Raw genomic sequence first — 22,903 nt, forward strand, 5'->3', positions numbered from 1 at the left:
TTTGGGGCCATTTACATACTACTGTATTTGTGTTGTTTTATTTTCCACGTATTGAGATGTAGTCATTACCTAGTAGGTCATTCTTATTTGTAGCAGCCCAGCCGTAGTATAAGTAACAATGGTCTGTCGCCAACCTTCGTCAAAACTGATATGATTGCACACGCACGAGGTGCTGATCGACCCAGCCAAAGTGCTGTACCTGTTTAAAATGTTGAGGGCTGTAAGTGATCTGTAGCAGTATACAATCGGGTTTGGCATGCGTGCTTCTTTAGTCACGGAAATACACCATGACAGTATTGCTTCTAGGAACAGTCACCCAGCAGCACCTCACCGAACCCTCGTACGTAGCCTCTTTTCAGCGGCTATATAATGTACCTTTAGTAAGATGGCCGCACCAGCTGCCGGGAAGCCGTTGACTCTCCCATTCTCCCGTCTGCCCCCGAGCTGCTCTGATTGGCTGCACCGCTCTGGCACTTCCGGCGTGATCGCTGGTTGCAGTTGGGAAGGTCCAGAAGTTTCCTGGCAGCAGCGATGGCAGACGAGGCTTCCAGGTCAGTGTAAGCTAAGTACTTCCCAGAAGGACCTACTTTCTGTTTCTCTAAGAGACGTCATCTCAGGCCCCGTAACGGCGCTTATGTAATGTTATGCGGGTGTCTGTGAAACCTGCATCCCACGCTAGCTAGCAGTCAACTTGACCACTAACCAACCCCAGCACCATGTATGTGCATTAAGCAGCACTAGCAGTTAACTAACAAAAGATGTCGGCGAGTAGTCCCCATTATCTAAATTAAAAAGTTAGCACAAACGAAACCGCATTGCAAGGCTCCCGTTGCTATCCCTTCCTAGCAACAGCCCACTGTTGACAGCACCAGCAACCTACATTCCCTCGTCAACAAGCCATCAGCATTTGCGTGTTATGCATTTTTTGGGCATATATGTCATGCCGACCACCACTGTTGTGGTGTTGCAGCACCTTTTCTCTCTGTGACGTTTCGTGCTGATGCGGGAAGGCTATTCTGGTATATAGATAGGAAGTGGTAGTACATGTAGAAATTGAATGGTGGCATAGGTGGAATGCAGAACATAGAACTATGGGATCATGGTTCTAGGAAGGTTGGTAGGTGGAGACAGTTGAGTGGTAGCAGGCAATGTAATGGAGTGGCATAGCTAAGGGGCGCTGGGGTAGTCCGCCCCAGGCGGCTCTGTTTTTTGGGTGGCTGAGATGAGCCAGTCTTGTCTGTCGACTACCACATTTACCATGCCCCCTAGATCAAGTTGGCTGCCAGAGGCCCCCCCCCCCAACAAGTTGGCCATCAGCTGCCACCCAATAAACAAGTCTGTCACGCCCACGCTCTTATCTGCACCAGGTGGCAAACTTAGGGTTCGGCCCGGGAGGGGGGGGGACAGTAGGTCTAGCTATGCTACTGTTGTAATGCTACTTGCTGGCGCCGCTTTGTGAGAGGATCCTATTCTAATAAACAAGTTCCCCATGTCTTTCTTTTCCAACCATGGCGACGAGGATGGGACGGAGTGGTGTCCGCAGATGGAACGTCGATGTTGAAGATGGAAATTGGTGATCAACGGATCTGTATGCCGTGTTCATTTGTGCTAATGCCATATAGATGTTCGGTTGTTTCTACGGCAACTTGTGAGATTTTGGTAGCCTGGATGATCTCCTGATTATTCCTACTATTCGACGGCACTGACTCTGGAAAACGACAGATTTATTGACCAGCGATGCGTGACGTATACGTATCAAGGTTACTGGTCTAGTGATTGGCAGGTGCGGCCATATTGGATGTCTTTTGGCACTCTGGCAGTCAATCATCCGCTGCCTGCAGAGTGATGTGACACGTTGACGGCCAGCTTGAGCCTAGGATCGTAGTATCTAGAAGTTACTATTCTAGTTTTAGCTGTTGCTTAACAATGCGCACGTCGGTGCCAATTTTTCATACTTTGATGATCTTAGGATCTGGAAGTTACCAGTCTAGTTGTGCTGCTGCGTAAGGATGCACATGTCGGTGGCCATTTTCCATACTGCAAGGATCGGAGGATTTAGACGTTTCCTGTCTATTTGTGCTGTTGCGTAACAACGCACAATTTGTTGGCCATTTTCCTTACTGCGAGGATCAAAAGATCTGGAAGTTGCCGAACTAGTTGTGGCTGCTGCTTAACAACGCATATGTCGGCGGCCAGTTTTCATACTGCGACTGCGCTGTGGGTTTAAGGCAAGAATTGTGGAGTGCAGGTCTAGCTGGGAATGCTTTGTAACGGCGTGCATGTCTGCTCATGTCGGCTGCCCTGTTTCTTCCTGCTTTGTGGCCCACAAGTGATTGAGGTTGCTTTCCCAGTTGCAATTGTGCGGTGCATGTCGGCAAGTATATTGATCATAGCTCGGTGCATCAGCTGTCGGTTCCTGTGACACCTGGCAAGTAGGTGTACATGGAGTGGTGAGTATGGCTTTTTATCAGTGATTGTCACACCAACTTCCAATTCAGTTGCATAACCATTGAATTGGGTTGCATGAATTATTGTTACCTATCAGCTGCTCAGTATTGGTATTGAGACTGTGACACCTGGCAAGTAGGTGTACAAAATGTGTGAGTAAGGCTTTATATGGTTGATTTGCACACTGCTGCCAATTGCATAACCATTGACTTGGGTTACTTGTGTGTGAAACTTTACTTAATTTGTGCATTTTACATTATTTTGTTCAAAATTCTTCGGTACATTGTACTGTGACTTTTGGGATAGTCATACTTAATTCATACTACGATTTGCCAATGCTGGTTAATAATATAGCTAGTTTTCAATCCCTCTCTTTTTTCTTAACAGAGCCTGGGGGACCACCTTAACTGTGGGATTTATGGTTGGACATGTTTGAAGCGTATTTGGAAGTATTGGAGGTGGATGATTGTTCAGACGAAAGACATTTGTTGTTATTGAAACATAAGTTGGGGCTATTGGATTAAGAGAGTTAAAAAATTTGCCTCCTGTAGAGAATGCAGGTGATATTGATGTTGATCAGTATGCAGTTAAACAAATGCAGCAAAGATTTGGCAGTTAAATAAATGTGGTCATGGAGCGATTTAAGTTCTATTCCTGAGCACAGAAGGTAGATAAAAATATAGTCCGTTTGTTGCTGCTTAAGTTGTTTAGCGGTAATTTGTGATTATGAACATATTTCGTATGACCAGATGTCGAGGGATCAAATTCTCATGAAGACCAGCTCTGCAGATAATCTAAGACCAACTATGTTTGTGTGGGGAAATAACATTAAAAGCAGAAGTTGATGCAGCAAGAAGTTTTGAGGTATCAGAAAAATTCATACACACAGTAAGAAATGAAATTGTCAGCACTGCTCATGTGAGTGCTATTAGTGGAAGAAAGGCTACAAAAAATAAAGGTAGAATGGGGGAGGTGAAGACAAGTGAAGGAGAACTTACGCGTTAAGTGTTGTGTTTCAGATGCGCTTCTAGTAGCCATTTGGCTAATTGGAAAATGTGTCTGGCATTGAACAAAGTATGTAGCGCCTGCATGAAGAAAAGCCATTTTAGCAGTGTGTAAAAATAAGGGTAAGAAGGAAAATCAAATTGTGGAAGATGTTAAATATAAGGAGGGGACTTTGCAAGATATTGTGTTATATTTATGATGCACAGGTGTCTGAGTGTAGGAAAGCTATGAAGTTACACAGTGGTACATATTGATGGTGTACCCATTGAAACAATGGTAGACTCTTGTGCATGGTATACTATTGTGGGGAAAAATATGTTTGACAGGTTGAGGCCTGGCAGGGAATCGTGTGAGCCTGATGCTAGTCCAGGTAGCTATTCTGACCACAACATTTCAATGGAAGGTTTTATGTGGGCGGATATTGAATTTGGTTCAAAGAAATGCAATGGAAAAATGTATGTGGGTAAAAAAGGAGCCACAATCCTAGGGTGGCCACATATAATGGAACTAGGGATGAAAATCGATCTGTGTCAATCCGCTTGTATTTTCTGTCCATAAGGAGTTATATGGAAAGAAAATTAGAAATGTTCTATTACGAAATAGAATAAGTACCTGGCAAAAATAATACTATTGCTTATGGATTGGCGAGATTACCAAGTGACCGCTTGGACGAATGTGTAATGAACGATGGTGCGTGTGAGATGGCGTTTACCTACGAAGACGTTATTGGGTGTGGAGACCAAACCAATAGATGAAAGCAAGAACTAACAAACGGTGTGGACACAAGAAAAGGGGAAAGATGCGACACTGGAAACTGAAAGGGTATGTGTTGGGAGGTTGGCCCAGAGAAGGGCAATTGCGGGTAGAACGTAGTGCATTTTGGAAGATCAGGGATGAACTTTTGGTGTGTACGGGGATAATTTTGAGAGGGTACCAAATGTTACTACCACATTGAGTGCTTGATTGTATTATGAAACTTGGACTTGAGGGGCATGGGAAATGTCGAGTACAAGGAGGATAATCAAGGAACATTTATGGTGGCCATAGTGGACCGTTGGGTTAGAAACTGCAAGGCTTGTAGTGCAAGTGACGAGGTAGCCAAACCCTTTAATATTCCTTTAACAACGGTAGAATTAACAGATGGTCCCTGGCAGAAATTGGCTATTGAGTTCATGGTTCACTTTTCTACAGTGTCATTTATAAAAAATTATGCCATAGTACTTTAGACTATTGTTCTAAATGGCAAGTATAGAGGATGGTGAGCAATTTAACAACGGACGTGGTGATAGAATTTCTTGAAGATATGGTTGCATGAGAAGGTATTTCTGAAGTATTGGTCTTGGATAATGGAGTGCAGCTTGCATCTGACAAAATGCAAGTGTTCCTGAAGGATTCTGAAGTAAAACATGTGAGATCATCGTTGTATCACCCAGAAGGAAACGGGCAGGGAGAACGATTTAATAGGGTGGTAAAGGAAGCCCAACAGCTAGCTATTAAATCTGATTTGCCATGAAAAAAAATCACTGCTAGAAAGGTTGTTGTCTTTCAGGGTCACTCCCCATTCTGTGACGGACAAAATGCCATTTGAATTATTAGGGGGGAGGAAACTGTCTACTAAATTGGATCCATGGTGGTTGAAGCGGGAAAATGGTAAATTAATTGGAATGGAACCAGACCAAGATATGAGAAGGAAGATGGAGTTGTTACAAGAATGTACTAAACTTGGAAACGTTTTTAATACCAAATCGCCCAGGGTGGAAGTAGGGCAGTACGTTTGTGTAAGGAAACCAAGGTTTGTTGAGAAGGGTGCAGCCAATTGGTCGAAACCTTTGCTGGTGATTTAGGTTCTCAGTAGTGCTATGAGATTGGAAGATGGAAAGATACAGAATTTACATTGAGTACGTTTGTGTGAAACAAAGGGAAGTGTTGCTAAGACAAATGATGTGTCTGATAATGGTGTGAGTGGTGGTAGTGTTTTTAAAAACATATTTTAAATACTTTATTTTGATTGTGATGCAAGGACAGACATCGGAGTAAACCAGTACGTGGCTCATCCTCTATCCGAAGACCTGGACGTTAACCAACAGAACACAGCCATTCAGCCCACATCCCGGGGGCCGGGCGGCAGTATGATATCAGAAACACGGACTCCGTAGTCATGATAAAGTGATAAACATGCCGTTTAAACAGCCAGGTGAAAGTACATCATCACTTTTTTTGGAAAATACTTGACAAATAAAAACTTCAATAAAATTCAAGATTAACAAAAACTTCCCCTCCCCACAAACTCGGCATCAGTGAGAACACAGGCATATACAGTCCGTTCAGGTCGTCAGGGCCCATCCGGGCACAGGTATCAAAATCAAAATCAAACACAGATCTGTTCGGGACTCAGAGCAAATCACATAATTACTGAGATTATGCACGCGGTACTGGCAAGACACTAGCCCATAGCAGCCCCATCATCCCCACTCCCACCCCCCTCATCCCCGGAGTCCGACCCCTGCGGGGTGAACAGCTCCGCACTGGTGGCATCCGAGTCGCGATCTACAGTCTCCACAGCACACATCATGCGCCATGCTAGCAGGTCCTCTTGCAGCTTCTCATCCCTACGTGTGTGTTGCATATGTGTTTCCTCCGCCAAGGACCATTCCCTGAAGTCTCTAAGCCAGAACGACAGCTCCGGGGCTCTACTTCCCATCCAAGTGATAGCCACCCTGCGCCTTGCCAGCACCAATAGTAGCTGCAACAGCTTATAAGATAACTTTCTCTTTTTAGGCTTGGGTACCAGGGCCAACAAACAATGTAGTGGGTCCAAGGCGATCCGGAGACCCGTGATCCTCCGGATGCGTTCTACCACCTGCCGCCAGAAGGCAGCTACCGGCGGGCACTCCCAGGCCAGATGGAGAAATCCCGCTCCACCCAGTCCACATCTAGGGCAGTCGTCCCGCCTGTCGTTTGAGATGCGGTGTAAGGAGACCGGGGTCATATAGGTGCGGTGCATAAAATTGAAATGAATGAGCTTGAACCGTGCATTACATGACACCGTACGGGTCAATGCCCCGATTCGTTTGCGCTGGCCAGGCTCTAGGGCGACACCGAGATCCGCCTCCCATGCGGCCCAAGCCGGGGAAACCGGTGGATCCGAGTCCCTCCGCATGGCTGAATACAACAACGTGATCAGCCGTCGGCCTCTGCCACAGGAAAGGAGGATGTTAAGGGTGTGTGACATCGGAGGCCCCTCTGGGAACTGCGGCCAGGTCACCCGCGCCATGTCCTGCAGTCCGCTATAATGGAGGTAGTGCCCCTCCGTCAGTCCAAAGGCCTCCGTAGCCCCTCAAAGGTCACAAAGGAGTCATCCGAGTACAGGTCCGCCAAGGTTTCGCAGCCACCCCCCGTCCAGGTCCGGAAGGACATATGGTCTTCCATCAACACCACAGGCGCCAGAATCCACACCGGTAATTCCCTATGGAAAGGGGCCCGCCTCAGGATTCTCTCTACGAATCTCTGCCAAATCCCTGCAGCGTGCCTTACCACATAAGCTAAAGACGTATCAGCTCCCCTTCCTTGCATCCGTGCCACCTGGGGAGTCTCCTCATCCGCTCATCACGCCAAAAGGCTCAGTTCCCAATTCGCTGTGCCGGCAAACCAACGTGCAGCTGGTTGAAGCTGTGCCGCGTAATAGTACAGGTCGAATCTCGGAGCCTCCAGACCTCCCTACTCCGGACGATAGTGCGCAAAGCAACTCTAATGCGCTTACCCGCCCAGAGTAGCGACGTAAGTAATGAGTCAAGCGTGCGGAACAGGCCTGGCGGGATCGGGCACAGTGAATTCTGTAGGACGTATAGCAGACGCGGGAGCATCACCATTTTGGCCACCGCCAATCGTCTCATGAGGGAAAGCGGAAGTGTGTTCCAGAATGAGATAGACTGCTGAAGGGAGCGCACCACTCGCCCGGCATTACGGGCCAGCAACTGGTAATCCGACGATGCCACCTGGATGCCCAAATACCGAAAGGCATCCAGTTCCCATCGTAATCCCAGGTGCGGGAGGTCCACCCGCTGGTCAGGGCCATAACCCGCCAAGGGGAAAATGAGGGACTTACTAAGATTAATCCGCAGACCCGAGGCCGCGCCGAAACGATCCAATAGCCGTAATAAAAGCGGCAGCGACTCGCTCGGGGACGTTAAATAAAACAAAGCATCATCTGCGTACAGGGAGACCACATTTACGGTGTCACCTACTTGGATACCCCACTGTGCCATTTCCATCCTCACGAGGACCGCCAAAGGCTCAATTGCCAAGGCAAAGAGCAGCGGCGAGAGGGGACACCCCTGCCGCGTGCCCCTGCCCAGTGGCCAGTCCTCCGAACGCGCCGCGCCAAGTCTAACCCTAGCTCGAGGCTTCCCATAAAGGATCCGGATCCAGTTACAGAAGATGGGGCCCAGACCCACCAGATGAAGCACTTCCAGCAGATATCCCCAATTCACCGTGTCGAATGCCTTGGCCAGGTCTATGGACACTAGGACCTGGGGGGTCCTGTCTATCCCGCACCTCATTTAGAATATGGTTCAGGCGTCTGAGGTTCATCGCAGTGTTGCGGCCCGGAATGAATCCGCATTGATCCTGATGCACCAGATGCGCCATGTGCGGCGCCAGGCGATTGGCCAATACTTTTGTGAGGATTTTAGCATCAGTATTGATGAGAGTAATGGGACGATATGCTGCAGGGTCGCAACTGTCGCCCCCAGGCTTGAGAATCATGCACACCTCACCCTGATTCATAGTAGGCGGGAGGGCAGCACACTCCAGCGCCTCACTATAGACCTGCAGGAGCCGTGGGGCCAGGGCTTCCTCAAACGCCTGATAAAATTCCGGCGGAAATCCATCACCTCCAGGGGCCTTGGCCCACGGTAGACTGGCCAGCGCGACCTTGATCTCACGGAGCGACAAGGCCACCTCCAACTCCTCTGCTGCCTCCTCTGATAAGGTCTGAAGGAGCAATCCCGCTTCTCAGGTAAGCCTGAGAAGCGGACTCCGTCACCGAGGGGTCCGCAGCATATACCGCCTGCAGGTGGCCCTGTAGGACCCCAAGGATACCCGCCTCTGAGTGCACCAGGTCCCCCGCAGGGTTGTGCAGAGCAGCTATCCGTTCCGGAGCGAATTCCCTCCTAAGGATCCAGGCCAGCAATCTCCCAGCCTTGTCCCGTTCGTGATGGAGGCGCTGACGATACTGACCTAGCGTGTATTTATCTAGCCTGGTCAGTATGTCATGGACCTCCTCCCTGGCCGACCTCTCCGATTCTAAATCCGAGTCGTCGGGGTCCGAAATAGTTTGGCAACTCCGCAGGCGATCCTCCGCTTTACACAGGTCACGGAGCAACTGCTTCCGCACACCATAAGTCAGGCCCATACACGCGCCGCGCACCACCGCTTTTATGGCATCCCATTTGACCGAATAAGATAAGTCAGCTCCACCCCATTTCAAATCCAAATAATCAGTAAGGGCTGTTTCCACATGGGCTTTCCCCACTTGGTCCTGTAATAGGTCCACCGGCATCCTCCAGGTCCGAGGACGGGAGGGCTGGGCGAGCCACTGGGCCACGCATGTCACTGGGGAGTGGTCCGACAAGAAGCGGGCCTGGTGGGTGACCGTTAGGGAGAGGGATACATCAATATTTACGGCGAGGACCCTGTCCAGTCTGCTATGAGTATAATGCGTCGGAGTGTAACAGGTATACAGTTTTTGTAGGGGATGGCGCTGTCGCCACACGTCGACAACCCCCAGGTTAGACATTACTTCCCGGAGTTTCGCCGTCATACGAGGTTTCGTGCCAGTACAGGGGGGGCCTGTCCAAATCCGAATCCAACACACAATTAAAGTCTCCAAACCAAAGGAGGGGGGCATCGAGATCCGAAACCAGGACATCCTGGAGTCGGGAGAAGAAATCAGGATCGTCGACATTAGGCGCATATGAGTTTAAGATCGAGAAATCTCTCCCATCAAGCTTCACCCGCAGTAGCAGGTACCTACCCTCTATGTCAGCCTCTACATACTGTACGGCAAAGGGTACCTCTGGAGCCACCCAGACCAATAACCCCCTAGCATAGGTAGAAAAGGAGGAATGGAACACCTGAGCTCTCCATTTTTTTGGCAATTTTTGAGCACCCTCGTCGGTTAGATGCGTTTCCTGCAGACATGCGATGGCAACTCCGTGGCGGCGGAGGAAGGACAGGACCCTGTGTCTCTTGGTGCAAGTTCCTAGCCCCCGCCCTTCCATGTCATCCACTTATATCCCATGACCTGTGTTGCTGCACTTCCGGGCCACCAGCTGCATTCTAGTAGGATCCCCCACCCGTGACCCTGAACGGTGTCTCGATGCCAACAACAACCATCCCACTGAACCCCCCCCGAACCCCTAAGAGCCCCAAACCCCTCAACTCCCCCAGAACACACCCCGCCACCCCCACCCACGAGCAAGCAGATAGCGAAAACAAAACATGCTACCTTGCCCTCCCCCTGCTGGTGCCAGGACGTGCACAGCCACCCCATCCGTTCCACACAACCCCCACACACACACAGCCCAACCGGTACTTTCCACCCACCCCCCCTTCCAGCTCCCAGCTAGACCCAGTCTAACATAGCAGACCTTAGGCAAAATACAAAAATAGAACACATAGTCCCCCCGCTCCAGATTCCCCCCTCAGCGGGATGCAAGTCCTCCGCCCCATCCCGACATCCCCGGGCAAACCGTTGAACCCCCAGGCATCCTAAAGCACCAGAAAGGGATCCAAAGTTCCTCCTACACCAAGGATAATACTGCAGAGATCTAACAGTACCTCAAGGTGGAGCCGACTCCGTCAATGGCTCGGATAGTCCAGTCTCTGGTATCACCGGGTCCTCGGTGCCCGTGCCAGGCACTGTATCCTGTAGGGTGTCCGGAACCAAAATGTCCCCAGGGATAGACCTGCCCAGAGACTCCGGGCCCGTCTCCTCACCGGGAGGTCTCAGCAGCAGAGCGCCATCCTCACCCACCATGATTCTAGGTCCTTCAGGATCCTCTGAAGAGTGGTGGTAGTGGTTACATGTTGGGGGAAAGATGTTGTGTCATGAAATGGAGGTGGAAATGGTCAGGGTGGGGATGACATTAGAATGAATGAATATGTTGGTCAGGGTGGAAGATTGAAGAAACAACCTGCACATATTTATGATTATCAGTGGGAATAACGTTGTCTTATGGCTTCAAATAGGAGGCAAGGGTTAAGAATCTACCTGCATGTATGGATGTTTATCAGTTAGGAAAACGACTTCTTGTATGAAATATATTATCTCTTATCAGCATGTTTTATATATTGGTTTACCCTTTGTATGTTTTTGGTATTCAATTTTTGTTATAGTGTGTTGTCAAGCTATCCTGGCTGAAGACGGCTGATAGCCAGAAACCGGTCCTCGGATGCTTGATTCCGGTCCAGGAAAGACATGGCTTGGCAGTTCGGTCTGGACTGTTCCCGTGAGGCACAGGGTCAAGCCTGATTTGCATATGGCCATGTCTGAACTGGGGTGGCTTGGTGAGCAAAATAACGATGGATTAAACCCAGATCTGTGACTGGGGGTGAATGTTTAGCCATTGTGCAACATTCCGTCCATCATCTTTTGTGTTTTGCTGTTCACCCTATGTGGGAAGGGTATGCCCAGACGTGGGTCCCTTGCTCACTAAGCCACTGGAGTCAAGCTATCCTGGCTGAAGACTGCTCATAGCCAAAAACCGGTCCTAGGATGCTTGATTCCAGTCCAGGAAAAACATGGCTTGGCAGTTCCGTCTGGACTGTTCCCATGAGGCACAGGGTCAAGACTGATTTGCATATGGCCATGTCTGAACTGGGGTGGGGTGGCTTGGTGAGCAAAATGACGATGGATTAAACCCAGATCTGTGACTGGGGGTGAATGTTTAGCCATTGTGCAACATTCAGTCCATCATCTTGTGTGTTTTGCTGTTCAACCTATGTGGGAAGGGTATGCCCAGACGTGGGTCCTTTGCTCACTAAGCCACTGGAGTCAAGCTATCCTGGCTGAAGACGGCTGATGGCCAGAAACCGGTCCTAGGATGCTTGATTTCGGTCCAGGAAACACGGCTTTGCAGTTCGGTCTGGACTGTGCCCATGAGGCACAGGGTCAAGACTGATTTGCATATGGCCATGCCTGAACTGGGGTGGCTTGGTGAGCAAAATAACGATGGATTAAACCCAGATCTGTGACTGGGGGTGAATGTTTAGCCATTGTGCAACATTCCGTCCATCATCTTGTGTGTTTTGCTGTTCACCCTATGTGGGAAGGGTATGCCCAGACGTGGGTCCCTTGCTCACTAAGCCACTGGAGTCAAGCTATCCTGGCTGAAGACGGCTGATAGCCAGAAACCGGTCCTAGGATGCTTGATTCCAGTCCAGGAAAGACATGGCTTGGCATTGTGCAACATTCCGTCCATCATCTTGTGTGTTTTTTTTTTATAGTGTGTTGTATCACATTTTATATTGTTTAAGGGGGAGATGTGTGGGATAGAGATATGAAGCAGCAAACAAGGAGTGTTGTACAGAGTTCCCCAGTGAGAGCTAGTGATATAGCTCGGTCAATTTTCTCTCTCAATTGTGGTGGCGGGACAAGTGCATGGTGTAGACCCTTTTCAGAATATAAGGATACCTCACACAGGTTACCGACAGGCCAACACCTGTTGTCCCAATCGGTGGCCGTCCAGCGTCATCATCGGTATCCTGCTCCTGCGGCAGGCTGGCGGTGCAATGCCCGTCGGGCAGCCCAAGGGGCTGCACTTTGATGGAGATCTTTTATTCCGAGCCAGCGGGTGTATGTGTGTGAGGGGCCTAGGGGGTGCAATAGTGAGCAAGGGGGTGTGTGTGTAGAATTAAAAAAAGTCAGTCGAGTCCATTGGGAATAAATTTAATGATCAGGCTCGCTGCTTTGTTAAAAATAAGGGGTATTAAGGAGTGATAAACAATGAGACCAATCCTTATTCAACCCTTCATGTGAAAATGGTCACCATTTTCACATGAATTCTACACACACACCCCCTTGCTCACTATTGCACCCCCTAGGCCCCTCACACACATACACCCGCTGGCTCGGAATAAAAGATCTCCATCAAAGTGCAGCCCCTTGGGCTGCCCGACGGGCATTGCACCGCCAGCCTGCCGCAGGAGCAGGATACCGATGATGACGCTGGACGGCCACCGATTGGGACAACAGGTGTTGGCCTGTCGGTAACCTGTGTGAGGTATCCTTATATTCTGAAAAGGGTCTACACCATGCACTTGTCCCGCCACCACAATTGAGAGAGAAAATTGACCGAGCTATATCACTAGCTCTCACTGGGGAACTCTGTACAACACTCCTTGTTTGCTGCTGCTTAGGACGAGTACATTGGACCCCACTAAATAACCGTCCATTTTTATTCCCTTTGTTTGATATTAATAGAGATATGAAGTACATGTAGAAGTAGAATGTTGGCATAGGTGGAATGTTGAACATAGAACTATGGGATCATGGTTCTAGGGAGGTCAGTTGGTTTAGACAGTGGAAGGTTGGCAGTCAATGTAAGGCTACACGCTGGCGCAGCTCCTTGTGGGGATCCTTTTCTAATAAACAAGTTCCCCTAAATCCTCACCTGTTTGAAGACCTCTTTCTTTTCCAACAGCTATCCATCGAACTGATGTCAACATTGTTTGCTAATGTTGTTTTGGTGCGTGCCTTTTTTGGCTAGTAAAGAGTTTGCTCACTAATCCTTTTTTAAATGACTTGTAGTACTTGATGTTTAGATGTATAGAATGTTATTGCATGTGCAATATTGGTCTTGCTACATTTAAGGTGTTATTAATTTGTGAGGTCTGCTTTCTGCTATTGCCCTGCTGATGCTCTGGAGGACTGTGAGCTCAGTTGCTCCTGGACACCAGTAGGGCTTCTATTTGCATACTTGTGAATTAAATTACCCAAAGCTCACAGCAAGTTTGCTATATGTTTACTGATTACCACACTTAGGCGAGTAAATTTGATCCTGGAATTTCGTTGTGGTTTTTTTTGTGTGTATGGTAACACGCTTTTGTAGTCTGGCATGCCCAACCGCAGCGCAGAACAAAACTGTTATGACATCCCATTAATGCAGTTACTGTTCTGGACTCCACAGTCTAACCGTTAGTTTTGTTATTCAGTCATTCGGATAGGTTCAAGAAACAACCGGTTCAGATGCAGATTACAAGAATACAGCCACAGGATACCCACCTAGGAGCATGGGACTTCTGCTCAGCCTCTGATTTCAGCTGGTGTAACAGTCACACCAACACTCCATGGAGCATCATAAACCTTGTGGAGCAAGGACACATAGAACATATGGAAAGCAAGACACAACACATCTAAAACACTATCAGAAAAATACAGATTTATAACCACATGACAAGACCTGTATCAAGCAAACTCCACCCAGTAACTTAGCAAATGGTGTCATTCAGTGCTCATTCTAGCAACATGTAACTTTCAACCCTCACATTAGCAATATGGAACGGGTGTCTTTCAACCCTCGCTCATCCTATAACAGCAGAAAACGAGTGAATTTTGCAATGGGTCTATTTCTACCCTCACTTGTCTGTGGCAACAGGGCACCTCATGAATTTAGCAATGAGTCTTTCAATCCACACTCATCAGAAAACAGGACACCTCCTGAATTTAACTACGGGTCTTTTTAAACACATGCTCATCACAAAACAACAGGGCACCTCATGAAGTTGGCAACAGGTCACTTTCCACCCACACTCATCCCAAAACATGACATTTTGTGAATTTAGCAACAGCTCTTTCAACTGACACTCCTCCCAAAACAGCAGGACACCTAGTGAATTTAGTAACCGGTCTCTTTAAACCCTCACTCATCCCCTTATAACAGCGCATCTTGTGAATTGTACAACGAACTGTATACCTAAAGTAATTCCCCACACAATGTCACACCACAAATTAGTACAACACACACGACTCTGGTGCAGTCTGTCTTGGGGTCAACACTGAACAATGAAACAGCCCTCTACCTGCTCCAGCACCAATCCACTCTTCTACAATTCATCTCAGAACTCGGAAATTAATTGAAATCACTGGTGAACATAATCTGGTAAATATGACAGTTTCAGACTACAAATACTAGCTTGACTCAAGCCCTTTGATTTTAGATTTCTGTACTAAAGGAAAACACTCTTATAATGATACTTTTACTAATATATAGCAGAACACTTCAATGAAACTGGCACATCAATTTCCCAAAGGAAAGAAAACTTTGTTTCTGAGAAGTCTAAATGTCTAGAAAGGTGCAAGCTAGCTAACTTCATGTCATAAATAATGTCTAAACGCACTGAAACATTGATACATGCATTATTCTTTACTGTTTACATTTCAGGCTACCACCTGTAATAAGATGTTGGGTTAGAAATTTAAATATGGACTAAACTCTTCTGTTTCCTTGTCTGATAAACAAAGCTGTACCTCCCCAACAACGTGTCACCAAAAAACAAATGTTGTCTTTTAAAAATACACTGCTATTGCCTTTCTTCCACTTGTAGCGTCCTCCCCAGCCTGGTCACCTGACAATGACTATACCACACACGGAGCTTAGTATTACATGCCTTTTTATTCATCTGTGTGTAACAGTGAACCCATCATTCTAAATCTGCATTCAATTCACTTCGTTCTAACACCTATGTCACAGTTCTACAGAGTCCATCGGGAGCCAAAAGGGTTCCGTCATTGCTAACTCACACAACACTACATCTCCTCCCTCTGTTAAATAAAATGTTTTGTTTTTTTAAATAACATATATACAATCATTGCTCTTCAATGGGTGTTCGTGGCGATCTGACGACACGTCCTGATCGTGTCGTCGGAAACTGGGGACAGGCAGTAGAAGGATCCTTGATCTGCATTGGTGATGTAAGAACAGCAGTTAAGTGGTTTTCAATTGTCCTTTCAGACCTAGTCTCTACGTTAATATCAAGGCCTGACGGGCGATGAGCCACATGTTGGAAAGGTGAGTGTTAGAAATGGGTGTCTCTAATTGTCCAGGTAGGGACCCTTCTTCCTAGTCAGGGTAAGGGGGATACACTGTGGAAGAGGTGTGGCGCAGCAGCCAGGGTGCCTGACGCCGGACTACAGGATTCACGGTTCGACCCCTGGCTTTGGTGGCAGTTATCCCAGCACCATGTGACTCTGGGCAATAGCTTGCTTAATCTTCCCGATGGCCCCCGGCGCCGGGACACCTCTCCGGAGGTAGCTGTGCGCTTTACAAATGCTGGCATTTTACTTCTCCAATAACCCCTGCTCACCCCCTTGGTAGTTTGGCACGAGCAGACGGGCTTATCATAGAGCCAGTGAATAAAGCATTTGTGCAAACATATAGTAACACAGTGAAAACACTACAAGTGGACACCACACCATTTTAGAAAAATAAGTAATCTTTATCTAAACCAAACAAGACCAAAACAATAAAAAAAACACAATACAGTAATCAAAATGTCCTTCTTGGAAGGTAAAACCGTTTTGCCCCTAGCAAACTATAGATGCAACACTTTCCACACAAAAAAACGTGGATGTGTCAAAATCATAAACTAAAACCGCTGCAGGGAAGAAGATGCGTCAGTTATTTACGCTCAGGAAAGGTGATGCATCGGTTCCTTACTGTGCAGGGAGATAATGTGTCGGTTTCTTACCGCAGTCCCTGCATCCTTGTTGATCTGGCGCCCCGGTGCGATGCGTGGGGATCGCTGATGCATCGGTAACGCCGCTGCGTTGATCTCTCCAGCCGTGGTCCCACGATGCATTGGTTTTTGCAGCTGCGCAGCGGGGCCTGCGTCAGAATCGGTGCGGTGATCTCCGACTTCGTAGATTAGTGCACGCGATATGGCGTGCTGCACTTTCTCCAGCCGCAGACAGGCACTGGGTCGTTTTTTCCAGCAGCATGATGGCGATGTGTGGAAATTCTTCCTGCATTTGGGCAATGCATCTGAAACAGGTGTGGATGTGTAAAACAATTGAATTCACAAACAAAATTATATACACAATTACACGGCTCGGAGGTTGGAAGTCATTAGATTTCCAAACCTCAGGGATTAAAAGTTGACTTTGTGAAGGAATACAAATATTAGACGGTAACAATGAAGCAAGCATCTTTTGCTCCATAAGAGTTCAAGTAAGGCAGTTTGGAGTCAAGACATTTCGATCCCTACTAGGATGGGGGTATCCTCATCCGGACATAAGATATAATGCCCGAGTGATAGCCTATACATAGTACGGAGGAGAAAAAGAAAGTAGGAAAAGGAGGATAGAAAGGGAGAAAGAAGAAGTTTGAGGATTTCACAATAAGTTGCCGTGGACAATTCCAAATGTGTAGTGCTTGACTACCTATAATAAGGGTGAAGACACAAGGGGCTAAGTGCCACTATGTCGTGCTGGTTGGAAGATATGGAAGATATGGCAGATTTAGAAAATGTAATTGTAATTATAGTAGTGCCCATACGATTAACAGAGTTTTGACGTTGGCGGCTGAGGTTCGCGACATGCATGTAAGTGAAAGTGAAACCAGCGGAAGAACTGACCTGTGCGAAATTGATAGTCATGCGGGGGAGATAGGGTTCAAAATAGCAATTTCTACCTTGGGCGGGTGCTACAAGGCCAAGGGCCAGAGAGATGGAGCGTTTAATCATTGCAAGCCCGTCTGGAAGGAAAAGGTATTAAGTTGAACCCAGTGAGTCATGGGAAGGCAATTGGGTGAGTCCGCAGACGCACGGGTGTTCAACTTCTGTAGAGTAGTGATGAGTGACGAGGATGGGGAAAATACGCCCTGGTAACTGTATCCTGAATCGGAGCCCCAATCAGGATATGAGGATAATGGGTCTATGGAAGAAATTGGGAGTAAACAGAGGAGGACTGCCGCATGAAGGCGTGCGGGCTGACAGCAAGGTTGAGGAGGTCAGCGGAGGGTCTTGCATAACGGTGTGATGAGAGGACAATGGACCGGTTATGAGTTGATGATGAGGAAGGGGACGAAGTCCACCATGGTGGTATCCTCCTGGATCAGGGTGATGAATGAATGCCCTATGGCAGAGAATAAAAATTAATCAAAATCACGCGGGACAGACAGGACGACATTTCAGGGGAAGTGGTTAGCGGTGGAGCTTACCGTTAACGCGCAATGGCGTGAAGAAAAGAGTTCCCACATCCACCAGAGTCCGGTAGGATGCCGGACAAGGAAATTCAATGTTTGTGTCACTGTGTTCGGAGCAGTAAAGCAAGTTACCAGTGCGCATGGCCGGGATCACCTGTGAAGCTCTGGATTGCTTAAGTGGAAATTAATTGAGGAGGAAGGATGGGCACCATGTTGAGGAGGTACCGTCAGATAGTGATGGAACCGAAAGCGAACCATTGTGGGTCGAGCATGTGTGTGTATATGAAAGTGAGGTGCTACAATCATGAATGGCAGTTGGAGAGAGATCGGGTGGATAAACAAATTAAGAGAATTGTGAGCAAAATTTTATTTACACAGAAGTGAAAAAGTGCATGAGACGTTGACGCAGTAATTGATGTCACATAAGAAGGGCATATAAGAGGTCCCATGAGCAGGTCATATAAGAGGTCCCCATTATAAGTATAAAGTTATTGGTAAACGTAATAATTCTTGCCACGTAATGTAGGCCTAAGGGCAGTGTCTGCTATGCAGTGTGAATTAACATTTATACAGTTAAATAACGAGAGCGGGAAGGGAAAATGTGAGTGTCAAGCATGTTTGTTAGATAATACATTAAAAAGTAGAACAGCCACAAAGGGAGAATATTTATACAGCATTTCTCTTAATTCTCTTGTGGCAGAGAGGCTCTGTGCTCAGTCAAAACCAGTTCTGTCCTCTCTGGTCCAGCTTTCTGGCAGGAGGTGGAGACAGCACTGTGTAAGACAGACCTGGCCCATTCAGGTGAAAAGAAATCTCCTCCCTCTATTCTAAACGCAGCCCAGGTCTATTGAGCCCAGCCCGATTCATCCATGAAAGGAAGGAAACACTTCAACCCCCCAGTGACTGTCTACAGTGAATGCACATCCCCAGCCCCTGTCACTCCAAAGCTAAGCAGTCAATCCACAACCCAGCAGAGGCACACAGGATGGCCAAGCAAGAACCTACCCACTTTCTAAAATGCATTTAAAAAAATGTGTATTGGGTGTTTTACAAACCTATTATAGTACATGGAGATACACAAAAAAATGCACTAGATCCCAAAATAACCATACCCCCCCCCCATCACAGACACATTAGAGTATTACATAATGAACCATTTCAAGGGATGAAGTCCCGGTATCAGGCTGTCCCCGTCCAAGCACAGAACAGCATATAGGCAATCACATTATTACAAGTCAGGGTGGCTTAACAAATGTACAGTAAGCGGGCCCCAAAAATCTTTAGGGTGTGAAGGTATTTCCTCCTCGTAGGCTTCCAACTGATCCCTGCAGTAGAGTGGATTACAAATCAATTTTTTTACAGTGGGAATTGTTTTTACCCCCCAGTTCTGTGCCACCGCCCTCTTGGCCAACAGAGTTGAGACTGCAGCAATATGCCGATTGCCGGGCTTGAGACTCTTGACGCTACCTAGAAGGCACACTTCCGGAGTACAGTGTACAGGTTCCATCACAATATCAGTTAACACCTTCGCTACCCTGGACCCGAATTTAAATACACCAGCACTAGCCCACGACAGATGCAGAAAATCGGCATTCGCCTACCCACACCTCATACAATTAGCATTTTCCCTCAGCCCAAACTTATGAAGTTGCAATGGGATATAATATAATTGGTGCAAAAACTTAAAGTGGATCATACGAAGTTTACAGTTTGATGTGAGACGCCCCGTTAGTGCACAGCAGGTCTGCCACTGTTCAGTCGTTAATGCGGATCCCAGCGCCACACTCCATTTCAGATAGGAGGGGTGTTCTCCTGGCTCATTTTCCCTCAGCGAGGCAATATAGAGCCTAGTGCTTAGGCCCTTTCTCTCTATTCCTGCCAGCACCGCCTGCAGTGCTCACAACGTTCTAGGTTCCGCTAGAAAAGCCGGGTAAATATCCCTACCCGCTTGCAGCACCCGGACATATATGAACCTTAGCATAAAGCTACGACTCCTAACCCCCTGTACGTCCTGCTGCGATCAAGACTGACCCTGCTTATACAAGTACCCCATTTTAGTGATTCCGACAACCGCCAGCTCCCGTAGCGCAGGCTTCACCGAGCCGGCGAGATATCAGGGTGTGCAGCCAGTGGCAGCGACGGGCGTACAGCTTGGTAAGCTGGGACCCTTAAGCTATAAAATGCATTTCTAGATGCATTTTTAAGTTCTGAGTTCAGGCATACTAAACTCCATCTTTCTATCTTGTCCCAATGGGAATTTATACTTATAACTAAACTCCGATTCTATCCTATGGGACAGATAGCCTTCAATAGTGAAAAACAAAATACACTGTAGTTCACTATCAGGACATGTCGCACACATCAGTACATGTCCTACCTTTCACATACACTTCACCCTGCCCACAGGGTTCTGTTGGGCCCAACTTTAGGGGTGACTCACATGTAAGAAAAGGGAAGGTAAGGGCCTGGCAAGTGGGTGCACTTGCCAGGTCGACATTGCAGTAGAGACTGCGTGCAGACACTACAGTGGCAGGTCTGAGACCCATTTGAAAGGCTACTTGTGTCAGTGGCACAATAAGTGCTGCAGGCCCACTAGCAGTATTTGACTTACAGGCCCTGGGCACACACAGTGCACTGTACTAGGGATTTAGAAGTAAGTCAAACAAGCCAATCATGGAAACCCCAATCCATACACACAATTTACAGAGGGATCACTTGCACTTTGGCACTGAGCGGCAGTGACAAAGTGCCCAAAGCTTCTAGACAAGCAAAAACGAAACGCCGCACACAGCAAAAATACAGGAGGCAGAGGCAATAATACAGGGGAAAACCATGCCAGGTCTAACAGCGAGGAATCTCGCATAATGGACTTACCGGGACACTGAGTAATCGCCATTTGTCCTTTGTTGGTCAAACTATGAAAGGGCTCGGCATCGAAGGGATCATCAGATTTTCGTTTTCTAATCTGATGGACAAACACTCTATCTCCTTTAGTGAAAGCAACATCTTTTGCATCTCAGCGCTTGTCTGCTTAGGCCTTCATTCTCCTTTTCTGTTCCAAGTCTTTTATACAGGTGTCTTCCTCAGTTCGTGATCTACTGTTGATCCATTGAGGTAACATGGTCATCATGGCTCTCCCGAACATCAAGATTGCAGGACTTTCACCTGTGGTATAGTTGGGGGGAGCGGGGGATGGAGGAGGGGCAGGGAGGGAATGGTAATCTCGAAGAGTAGAATTCAAGACCGTTTTAAGGTGGAGCTTTTCCAAAACGGCACGCTGAACAGCTTTCTTAAGAGAATTTATGAAAAGTTTGACAAGGTCATTGCCCTGTGGCCAAAGATGTGTTCTTCTGATGCTTCACATTAAGATTCTCACCTGTTGAAAGGTGAGCCGTTGTCCGATTTTAAATTCGCATGAACACCCCTTGTCTCGAAGATGCCAGCGAATCGCTCAATGACTCTTTCTTGAGTGATAGATGAAAGATTTTTTATCAATGGAAACAGGAGTATTCATCAACAATCACCATCAGGTGATTTCCATTGTGAAGAGGACCGAAGAAGTCCACAACAATTTTTTTCCCATACATTTTTTGGCAAATCTGACATGGTTAATGTATGTTAGGCAATTTTTAGGTCTCGCACCTGCGACGCATCGCGAAGCAATGTCGCTGCGAGACCTATAGTTGGCGAGTCTGCTTTCAAGGAGACAGGAGATGGGCACACGCAGGCTGCAGGCCGGACTGGGGCACGCACGCGTTCACCACGTACAGTTACGCGCTGTGCCCATCTCCTGTCTCCCTTGCATGCCTCCTCCAGTTACCTTCACTTTCCCTCCCCCCTAAGCCGTTGGCTCCACGGCCCGTCAATGCGCCCCGAAGTGCTCCTTTCCCCTATCACACAATTTAATTTTCACTAAGACCGGCTCCCTGGCCCGACCATTACGTGACGCATTGAGAGAAGGTTTATAGAAGAGCAGTTGGCTGTTAGGAGGGGCAGTGTTTGAAGGCAGTGCCTACTATAGCTAGGGTGTGAGCAGAGCTCGACTTTATCACTTGGTAGAAGGCTCCAGGTTGTGGTCAGTAGGCCCCTGGTATGTGTGTGGCCCTACAATCTCGATCTGACCTCCATTCCCCCCCCCAACCACCTCCTCTCTCTTGCCTGTATTTCTTGCCTCTCTACCCATATCTTCCCGTTCTTCTCTTCCAGTCCACCTGTCTCTCTTTCTCCTCTCTCTCCCCTACATCTTCTTTACTGCCTTTACCTACCCAATCTTCATTCTTGGTTCTTTCCCTTCTATCACCCCCATCCTTAAACCACCTCTCGCATCTCATGATGCCGCCCCCAGGACATTTATTGAGAGGTACCTGGAATGTTAGTTTGTGCCGGCCACCTTGTTGATCAAAAAACGGCCTTGGCTTGGCAGGAGATCTTTGCAGAGGGGCTCTTGCAACGTAGGGGCAGGGAGGATCACTTTTTGCCCCTCTCACCTCTCTGTAAAGCACTTCAGTGCTCTGTAAGGGCTCCAAGTGCGTCTCTGAGCTCCGATCTCCATGGGTGGCAGCAGCACCAAAGACCCATCCACGCCCCAGCTCGTGTCAGGCAGCATTGACACGCATTGGTGCTCACTCTGATAGCTCCTGAATTAAGGAAGCTGAACCAAGCGCTTTATATTTCAAGGCAAACCCTGACTACAGGACGCATCATATTTTAAGTCCCGGCTGGGATCAGGCCGCAGTGGTACTCGGCGCTACTCACCTGGTCCTGGTAGCGCCTCAATGAGCGGCGCTGCAAGCGTTTCATATTTCACGCCCCTGCTGAAGCCAGGCAGCTGTTCTACCAGCTTCGTCTCATCCTGAGAGTTCCTGCACCCAGCGTTTTATATTTCAAACGCAGGCTGCGGCGCTACTCAGTGTCCTGGGGAGTGCAGGATAGCTCCTAAAGGTGGGAACGGTTCATCAAGCGCTTCGCTTTGCACGTGGACAGTGAAGTCCTGCTCCAGCGACTGGCAGCTCAGGAGTAATCAAGCTAACACTCCACGACTGCACAGGAAGCAGTGCGCGGGCCGTCAATCACTCAGTGCCCGGGTGAGCCAGTGACTTCCTGAGTGATAACATTTGCAAAGCGCGCAGCGTACGTCGAGCGGGATTACATGGTTTGCAGTGGTGCAATTTCGCACTGGCATTTTCATGTCCCGTTTATTACACATTGCGCTGCATTCTTGCCCAGACATTCGGACTGAAAGACTG

General features: G+C 47.9%; 1 protein-coding gene across 1 annotated transcript in view; it reads left to right on the top strand.

Moving 5' to 3' along the window:
* Positions 1–409: 409 nt before the first annotated feature.
* SUGT1 (SGT1 assembly cochaperone of MIS12 kinetochore complex) overlaps positions 410–22,903 on the top strand; it is a 289,493-nt gene continuing 266,999 nt past the window's right edge. The window contains exon 1 of the mRNA XM_078657403.1: positions 410–551. Within this exon, the coding sequence (XP_078513529.1) occupies positions 532–551 (20 nt within the window). The 5' untranslated portion in view covers positions 410–531. The remainder of the gene's footprint in view (positions 552–22,903) is intronic.

Source organism: Lissotriton helveticus, chromosome 8 (assembly GCF_964261635.1).
Source record: "Lissotriton helveticus chromosome 8, aLisHel1.1, whole genome shotgun sequence".
NCBI lineage: Eukaryota > Metazoa > Chordata > Amphibia > Caudata > Salamandridae > Lissotriton > Lissotriton helveticus.